A 9867-nucleotide genomic window follows, 5' to 3' on the forward strand; every position below is an offset into this window, starting at 1 on the left:
CACACACACACACACACACACACACACACACACACATACATACACACACACACACACACACCCACCCTGCATTGGAGGACAAAGGCCTCCCTCAACTCATGCAGAAGGATATTTGGCATACTTGCTACACTCGCAAAGTGCAAGTTGGCAAGAGAAAATTTCGGTAGGATTTTGGAATTTGTTCAAAGTGCCGACAACAACTTGCTTATTCCTTGCGAATGACACCGTTGGATCTTTATCATCCACAAACTAATTCTAGCAAACCGGATACCCAGCTCAACATACACCCCAAGGTCTGCATACTTTGTGAGGCAAGACCCTGCTTGTGATACAACAGTTCAACCGTTTATAGTTGGGTCCAGAATCTAACGCAAACAAGACTACTCAAAGATAAGTGCACCACCTCTGCACCATCCTGTCGGACACGCGTGCACAACTCAGGGATCTAATGAGAAATTTTCACAATTGCAGCACAATACCTACCTTACCTATAAACCGGAGAATCTTAGCAGTCGTGTTGTATTCACATATCAGGATGATGTGGTGGTGACCCCAATCATTTTCTACATAATTGCTACATTAATGCAATTCTCGCTTCACACAGTTACACAGTTCAGCACAGTGCTCAACCAATCCACCTTCACTTCATGATGCATCACATAACACTGACCAATCCCGTGTGTGCAATCCCGAAGAGGTTTCAGGTAAAATCAAGACATCTCTGATATGTATAATTACAGCAAGTGTCCTGGAACAATCCCAAAGCAGCACCATAAACCCTATTAGAGCAGCCTTGGCATTCTCATTCCAAGTGGGATTACATATCGTAAATAAAAATTGGTCTCACAACCAACGGCCAATGAGGGAGGCTCCCATCCTGCGACAAGCACGTCACAAGTTGTTGCTTTGTAGAAAGCAGATTATAATCTTGCAAAAAATTGCAATGTTGGAACTAAAGTCTCAAAAAGATAACCAAGTAATTCTGTTAAAAATATTCACACAATTTGCAACATTATAACACAATCTGAATTGGGAAATAGCCAAAAAAAAAGACAATTTTTGTGACAAACTAAACCCAAATAATATTCAGGAGCGATGTTCTGTTCTGAACCACCACTTGTCAAACGAGTTCCCTTCCAAGGAACTTCATTGCAGGAGAAGGCCTTTAGGCCCATCAAATCCTGCACGAATATTGCCAACTTATGGTTGTTTGTCCGTGCTCCATCCTTCTAAATCCCGAGAGTCAAGCAGGGAAGCAACATGTAGCATTTTAATAGTCTTTGCTACAAATTGGTCAGGGTTTGAATCACCGACCTCCCAGAATCGGAACGGATGCTCTAACCCCGTGGTTCCCAACCTGGGGGCCATGGTGTATTTCTCGGGGCACCATGGGCTAATTTGCCGGAGACAATGCAAGATGAATTCCTGGATCTCCGAAACGATTCATTTGCCAAAGACACATTCGAAGAGAAGAGCTTGACGGAGTTTTGGGTGGGAATGGGTCGCTACCCTAATATCAGCCAGATAGCTATCCGGGTGCTTCTGCCATTCTCATCTACCTATCTCTGCGAAGCGGGGTTTTCCGCGCTGTTGAATATCAAATCGAAACAGCGTAATCGGCTCCACATGGAAGATGACCTCCGCTGTGCCCTGCCTGTGACTCAACCACGGCTACCCCAATTGGTAGCTAAAATGCAATTTCAGCCATCCCACTGAGTTTTTAATTCACTTTTACGGTGCATGCACCACGTCCCTAATTTTGATTACCTGAGTTGTTGTCAAATTGAGTTTCTTTTTGTGAGATTATAACACGCTGCGTTAAATACAGACACAACAGAGGTTTTTAGTTTTCACATGTTCTTGATTTGGAACCTTTTCATACTGTTTTCTTGTGTGACAGTTCTATTTTATGCTGTCCATAATGTTGCTTCTGATGATATTAAAATCTCATATCACACATGCATCATTCGAACGACGTTGCTTTGTTTGCTTCTTCCAAAACCGATGTAGTTGGGAGCCAGTAAGGAACAGAAAAAAACTATGGAACTAAATGTTCATGTTGGCTGCTTGGAATTCCTCATTTTCTGTGTAATAATTTACCAATTCTCATACAAACAAAATAGCCAATTAAAGGAAAAAACACCTCTCAGAATGCACGAGAGAGCATCTAGAAATCAAAAAATTTCTGGGGGGCATGCCCCCAGACCCCCTAGCCTGCTAACACGGCCTCTGCCGCTCGACCCCTGCGAAAGGGAGGGGGTGCTGGGTATGTGCTCTGGGAGCCAAGGGGGCCATAACACAAAAAAGGTTGGGAACCCCTGCTCTAACCATTACGCCACCGAGTCTGGTTAAGTCAGTTGATGCATCATTAGTGTGGCTGCAAAAGAGCACAATCTCTCCCACCAAAACTACAATTACTTGGTTGAGGTTCTCACCATGTATGATCATCTCAGAGTCCTTATTGAGTTCGTAGAGACGGAAGGCCTCGTCCAGCTCCATCTGGGATGAAATCGTGCAAGGGTCTCCTAGAAATGAGAGATGATGCGAGGATGGCGGTGGGTGGGTGGAGTGTTGGTGGTGGGGAAAGGGGGAGTGGGGAGCGGCATCAACATCGAGTTGGAACAAACGTGATAGCGTCCTACACAACATGTAGTTTTCGCACAATCTGGACAAACCCGACGTTACAATTGACAGCAGGTGTAAAATCGTCCGCGCCTTTAGACCGAAAGAAACCCACCTTCCTCATCGACCCACTTCATGGTGAACACTTGCTCGGTGGCAAACTCACACATCTCTTGAATATCCGTGCAAAGGTCAGAAAAACTCTTTCCTGGTTCCACATTTGTTATCAGAATGTCCCTACACACACACACACACACACACACACACACACACACACACACACACACACACACACACACACACACACACACACACACACACACACACACACACACACACACAATAATAACAAACATGTCTACATAATAAAGAAGCAAATATATTTACCTCTACCAAAGGTGGACGGAGTTGTAGATATGTTTTCACTCCTGTCTGTCTGTGTCTGTCTGTCTGTCTGTGAGCAAGATATCTCAAAAAGTTATGCATGGATTCAGATGAAATTTGGTGGACAATTTGGGTGTGTGACAAGGTCGAATTATTCGACTTTGGTGAAGATCCAGATCTCGATCCAGATATTAGAATATTTTAATTTCAATGTGATTCTTCACCATTGAGAGGTAGGGCCAAAAACAATATATAGCATGATATTTAAAAAAGTTGTGTATGGGTTATGACAAAACTTGGTGGATGAGTTAGGTAGGTGACAAGAACAAGCCGATTAGATTTTGGTTAAGGTCCAGAAGCAGCCTATCACGTCAAGCCTATCAGTGGGAAACAAAACAAACTGTTCAGCCTCGCAGAGGTGTGCGCTCCACCAAGTGACGTTCTAGTTACCTCCTGCTATTGCACAGAAGTTACCGATATACAGAGCGTTTCAAAAAGATTGATACAACTTTGACTTCCTGCCATTTCTTTGTTTTTTGACCCACCGAGTTACAACACGAGCAAGGGCGACAGTGGCAGGCCAGCATCAGTAACCAAGAGCCAAGCCAACATCGACGCCATGCGGGATTCTGCAGTGGACAGTCGCAAGAAGTCCCACCGCCGGCGCTCCCAGGAGCTAGGGATCAAACCAACATCAGTCTGGCGTATCCTCACTAAGAAACTGAAGCTTTTCCCATACATCATCACTATTAGGCATAACTGAGTCAAGATGACATGAGAAGGAGACTTAATATGTGCCAGTTGGCTCAGTGACAGGATGGAGCGGTACCCGAACTGGATCAACCTGATGTGGTTCAGTTATGAAGCCCATTTCCACTTGAACGGTGTCACCAACAACCACAAGAACATTTTCTGGGGGGGGGTTCAGAACCATCTGAGACCTACAGGAAAGTTGGACAGAACTCTGGAGTCAGGATCAATGCCTGTCTGAACCGCACACATCGAGAACGTCAATTACAAAGATTTTGCGTAAATGCCAAATTCAGACCTTGGGCTCTCACGAACTCTAGCAGTAACTTACTGCAATAACAATCAGTGATAGAAAATACCATGTCATAAGCTTTCAAGAAATGTTTGGTTCACGTTCTTGAGGATTCTGTTTCTTTGTAAATAAACGTTTGAAGTTGTATCACTCTTTTTGAAACACCCTGTAAGTCACCAGTTAGTTCAATTTATAATTCACTTCATACCGTGAGTGGATGATTATGTTTCCACATTTTCAAAACTTCTTCCTTTGCATGCTGTGCATCTGACGCAGTGCCCTCTGTAGGTTATGGCAGGAATTTGTAATTTGTTCACTGTGGTGATGATAAATCGTCTAATCTTCGCACAAAGGACATCATTGGATCTTTAACGTTCAGCACCAAATTCTGGCAGACAGGGCGCCCAGCTTAACGGTCATCCGAGGGACGGCCACACGCACAGTGATGAATTACCCTGCCTGTGAAACACCAGGACGGCCGTTGATAGCAGTCGGGATTCAAACACAGGCTGGACTAGACAGCTTAGAGACGAATGTGCGTACCGCTAGGCCATCATGCCAGCACTACTTTCAAAATCAATGTGTCGCCTATAAAAGGAGTTTATGCAATATGTAGTAGATTGCCAATCGGGCCATGTGCGGACAACTGCACTTGCTCAAGTCTTGCCTCGGATGCAGTCAACACACAGAGATCTAGTTCCAGCACTACCTATGTATGACATGGTAAGTGTGCCATCATACCACGACTGGCAGTTGGAAACCCACCACTCGGCACCAAATGAGCGCGAGCTCGGGTTCAGTTCCGAGTCAGTGACCCACAGAAGTGGCCCCTTATTAGGTCAGGGCCAGTTGTCGCTAAAGCGATACAAGCGCAATGATAATGATGGTCAATAATAATGGCTTGCCATGGTTGTTTTTCCTGAAAACAGATGCAATCCATCAACCTGAGTCACATAATTTGTCACGATTACAAACAGGTGATGAGGTGGCAAAGCCAACGCCCACAAACGGGAGAATCACGTAGAGTTGATCATCTCTTGCCATATCTACCTACCTATCTATCTATATCTACCCAAAAGTATAGGTTCAGTGTTGTCAAAACAGTCTCACAGCGAAGGATTGCACAACCTGCTTTGCCTTCCCAGCAGGAGGCAGAGGAGGATGTTTGGAATTTTGTTTGGGGTGCTGGCAATGACTCGCCTGCTCTTCGTTGATTGCGGGATCTTTAATCCACCATCTAATGGGAGTCAACCCCCTCAATGTTGTGTATAACAAATTGTAACAAACACCGATCGAGCTTGTGAGGTTCTACAATGAATGGAAGTAAGGGTAAAGGGAGTATTACCGACCGAGTCGAGGAGGGACAAGGAATTTGAGAGTACAAGTTATCCACACAGTCCTGATCTTCGACGATGCTAGACCGGGGTTGTGTGTGTCCAGACCGGATCCAGTATGTGTCTCATCAGTGTGTGTCCAGACCAGGGTCCAGTATGTGTCTCATCAGTGTGTGTCCAGACCAGGGTCCAGTGTGTATCCAGACCAGGTTCCAGTATGTGTCCCATTAGTGTGTGTCCAGACCAGGGTCCAGTGTGTATCCAGACCGGGTTCAGTATGTGTTCCATTAGTGTGTGTCCAGACCAGGGTCCAGTGTGTATCCAGACCAGGCTCCAGTATGTGTCCCATTAGTGTGTGTCCAGACTAGGGTCCAGTGTGTATATAGACCGGGTTCCAGTATGTGTCTCATCAGTGTGTGTCTGGACCAGGGTCCAGTGTGTGTCCAGACCAGAGTGTAGTGTGTGTTCAAACCAGGGTACAGTGTGTGTCATCAATGAGTGGCCATACCGGGCTCAAGTGTGTGTCCAGACTGGGTCCAGTGTGACTCATCAGTGTGTGTCCACACTGTGGTCCAGTGTTTATCCAGAATGGGGTCCAGTGTGTATCCAGACTGGGGTCCAGTATGTGTCTCATCAATGTGCGTCCAGACTGGGGTCTAGTGCATGTCAATGTGTGTCCAGACCAGGGTCCAGTGCTTGTCATAAATGTGTCCAGACCAGGGTACAGTGCATGTCATCAATGTGTGTCCAGACCAGGGTCCAGTGCTTGTCATCAATGTGTGTCCAGACCAGGGTCCAGTGCTTGTCATCAATGTGTGTCCAGACCAGGGTCCAGTGCTTGTCATCAATGTGTGTCCAGACCAGGGTCCAGTGCTTGTCATCAATGTGTGTCCAGACCAGGGTCCAGTGCTTGTCATCAATGTGTGTCCAGACCAGGGTCCAGTGCTTGTCACCAATGTGTGTCCAGACTGGGGTCCAGTGCTTGTCATCAATGTGTGTCCAGACCAGGGTCCAGTGCTTGCCATCAATGTGTGTCCAGACCAGGGTCTAGTGCTTGTCATCAATGTGTGTCCAGATCAGGGTCCAGTGCTTGTCATCAATGTGTGTCTAGACCGGGGTCCAGTGCTTGTCATCAATGTGTGTCCAGACCAGGGTCAAGTGCTTGTCATCAATGTGTGTCCAGACTGGGGTCCAGTGTGTGTCCAGACTGGGGTCCAGTGTGTGTCCAGACCAGGGTCCAGTGCTTGTCATCAATGTGTGTCCAGACCAGGGTCCAGTGCTTGTCATCAATGTGTGTCCAGACCAGGGTCAAGTGCTTGTCATCAATGTGTGTCCAGACCGGGGTCCAGTGCATGTCATCAATGTGTGTCCAGACCAGGGTCCAGTGCGTGTCGTCAATGTGTGTCCAGACTCGGGTCCAGTGCGTGTCATCAATGTGTGTCCAGACCGGGGTCCATTACTTGTCATCAATGTGTGTCCAGACCAGGGTCCAGTGCGTGTCATCAATGTGTGTCCAGACCAGGATCCAGTGTGTATCCAGACCAGGGTCCAGTATGTGTCTCATCAATGTGTGTCTACACCGGGTGCCAGTCTCTAGTGTGCGTCATCAATGTGTGTCCAGACAAGGGTCCAGTGTGTATCCAGACCAGGGTCCAGTGCTTGTCATCAATGTGTGTCCAGACCAGGGTCCAGTGCATGTCATCAATGTGTGTCCAGACCAGGGTGCAGTGTGTATCCAGACCAGGGTCCAGTATGTGTCTCATCAATGTGTGTCCAGACCAGGGTCCAGTGCTTGTCATCAATGTGTGTCCAGACCAGGGTCCAGCGCTTGTCATCAATGTGTGTCCAGTGCTTGTCATCAATGTGTGTCCAGACCGGGGTCCAGTGCTTGTCATTAATGTGTGTCCAGACCAGGGTCCAGTGCGTGTCATCAATGTGTGTCCAGACCAGGGTCCAGTGCTTGTCATCAATGTGTGTCCAGACCAGGGTCCAGTGCTTGTCATCAATGTGTGTCCAGACCGGGGTCCAGTGTGTGTCATCAACGCGTGTCCAGACCGGGGTCCAGTGTGTGTCCAGACCAGGGTCCAGTGCTTGTCATCAATGTGTGTCCAGACCAGGGTCAGGTGCTTGTCATCAATGTGTGTCCAGACCAGGGTCCAGTGCTTGTCATCAATGTGTGTCCAGACCAGGGTCAGGTGCTTGTCATCAATGTGTGTCCAGACCGGGGTCCAGTGCGTGTCGTCAATGTGTGTCCAGACTTGGGTGCAGTGTGTGTCATCAATGTGTGTCCAGACCAGGGTCCAGTGCTTGTCATCAATGTGTGTCCAGATCAGGGTCCAGTGCTTATCAATGTGTGTCCAGTGCTTGTCATCAATGTGTGTCCAGACCGGGGTCCAGTGCTTGTCATTAATGTGTGTCCAGACCAGGGTCCAGTGCGTGTCATCAATGTGTGTCCAGACCAGGGTCCAGTGCTTGTCATCAATGTGTGTCCAGATCAGGGTCCAGTGCTTGTCATCAATGTGTGTCCAGACCGGGGTCCAGTGTGTGTCATCAACGCGTGTCAAGACCGGGGTCCAGTGTGTGTCCAGACCGGGGTCTAGTGTGTGTCCAGACCGGGGTCCAGTGCTTGTCATCAATGTGTGTCCAGACCAGGGTCAAGTGCTTGTCATCAATGTGTGTCCAGACCAGGGTCAAGTGCTTGTCATCAATGTGTGTCCAGACCGGGGTCCAGTGCGTGTCGTCAATGTGTGTCCAGACTTGGGTGCAGTGTGTGTCATCAATGTGTGTCCAGACCAGGGTCCAGTGCTTGTCATCAATGTGTGTCCAGACCAGGGTCAAGTGCTTGTCATCAATGTGTGTCCAGACCGGGGTCCAGTGCGTGTCATCAATGTGTGTCCAGACCAAGGTCCAGTGCTTGTCATCAATGTGTGTCCAGACCAGGATCCAGTGTGTATCCAGACCAGACCAGGGTCCAGTGTGTATCCAGACCAGGGTCCAGTGGGTGTCCAGGCCAGGGTCCAGTGTGTATTCAGACCAGGGTACAGTGCATGTCATCAATGTGTGTCTAGACCAGGATCCAGTGTGTATCCAGACCAGACCAGGGTCCAGTGTGTATCCAGACCAGGGTCCAGTGTGTATCCAGACCAGGGTCCAGTGTGTATCCAGACCAGGGTCCAGTGTGTATCCAGACCAGGGTCCAGTGTGTATCCAGACCAGGGTCCAGTGTGTATCCAGACCAGGGTCCAGTGTGTATCCAGACCAGGGTCCAGTGTGTATCCAGACCAGGGTCCAGTGTGTATCCAGACCAGGGTCCAGTGTGTATCCAGACCAGGGTCCAGTGTGTATCCAGACCAGGGTCCAGTGTGTATCCAGACCAGGGTCCAGTGTGTATCCAGACCAGGGTCCAGTGTGTATCCAGACCAGGGTCCAGTGTGTATCCAGACCAGGGTCCAGTGTGTATCCAGACCAGGGTCCAGTGTGTATCCAGACCAGGGTCCAGTGTGTATCCAGACCAGGGTCCAGTGTGTGTTCAGACCAGGGTCCAGTGTGTGTCCAGACCAGGGTCCAGTGTGTGTTCAGACCAGGGTACAGTGCGTGTCATCAATGTGTGTCCAGACCAGGATCCAGTGTGTACCCAGACCAGACCAGGGTCCAGTGTGTGTCCAGACCGGGTGCCAGTCTCTAGTGCGCGTCATCAATGTGTGTGCAGACCGGGTGCCAGTCTCTAGTGCGCGTCATCAATGTGTATCCAGACCAGGGTCCAGTGTGGCTCATCAGTGTGTGTCCAGACCGGGGTCCAGTGTGTCTCACCCATTGTAGTAAGCCTTCACTCGCACGCGGGACCCCTCCTCCACTTGAGACATCGTGATGGTACCACCACCGGACCGTACCAGTCCCTGCTGCCGATCTCCACTCCTCCTTCACCAATATTCTCTCCTCTATTCGACACGTCAGTGACCCAGTCCTTTTAAACAAACCTCTCCCTGCGACAAACAATCCTTTCGAGTCCAGTAGAAGTACACCGAGCAATGACAACTGGCAAGAACTCTTCCAATCAGTACCCCCAACAAATTCACCCGAAATCTCTTTCCTTTTAAAAAGTTTTTCTCGATTGTTCCTCTTTATAATCCCGACAATGAATAATCCATCACACGTTCATCTTGAAAATCACTCCAATCCACACTCGCAATGTCTCCCGATTATTTCCTTGCTCGTCTCATTTTGTCTCCCAGCGAAGGGGTGTAAGTTTTTATCAATGGTATTTATTTCCTCGTTTTTATTTCCGACACTTGTTTATTTCGGTCTAACTTATCCTAAACTAAACTATATTCATTCATTCATTTAAAATGTGAAACACATTTTTACTTTTAACAACAGATGTAAGTTTATTGTTATATGAGAATCCCCCTTTCTGTGGGATCGTAAGTCAAAAGTGGCACGGTCCAAATCCAGGTCTCCAAAACTTTAGGCCAATTGAAAGGCAGT

At 48.0% G+C, this 9867-nt stretch overlaps 1 protein-coding gene across 2 annotated transcripts in view; it reads right to left on the minus strand.

Annotated features, from left to right (window-relative positions):
- Positions 1-9609, minus strand: part of PRKCI (protein kinase C iota) — a 76380-nt gene extending 66771 nt beyond the window's left edge. For both annotated transcript variants that reach the window (XM_078780630.1, XM_078780629.1), the window contains exons 1-3: positions 9193-9609; positions 2738-2859; positions 2436-2525 (exon numbers count right to left, since the gene is read on the minus strand). In XM_078780630.1, the coding sequence (XP_078636756.1) occupies positions 2436-2525; positions 2738-2859; positions 9193-9245 (265 nt within the window). In that variant the 5' untranslated portion in view covers positions 9246-9609. The remainder of the gene's footprint in view (positions 1-2435; positions 2526-2737; positions 2860-9192) is intronic.
- Positions 9610-9867: the final 258 nt, after the last annotated feature.

The sequence above is a fragment of the Myxine glutinosa genome, chromosome 6 (assembly GCF_964187855.1).
Source record: "Myxine glutinosa chromosome 6, kmMyxGlut1.1, whole genome shotgun sequence".
NCBI classification, from domain to species: domain Eukaryota; kingdom Metazoa; phylum Chordata; class Myxini; order Myxiniformes; family Myxinidae; genus Myxine; species Myxine glutinosa.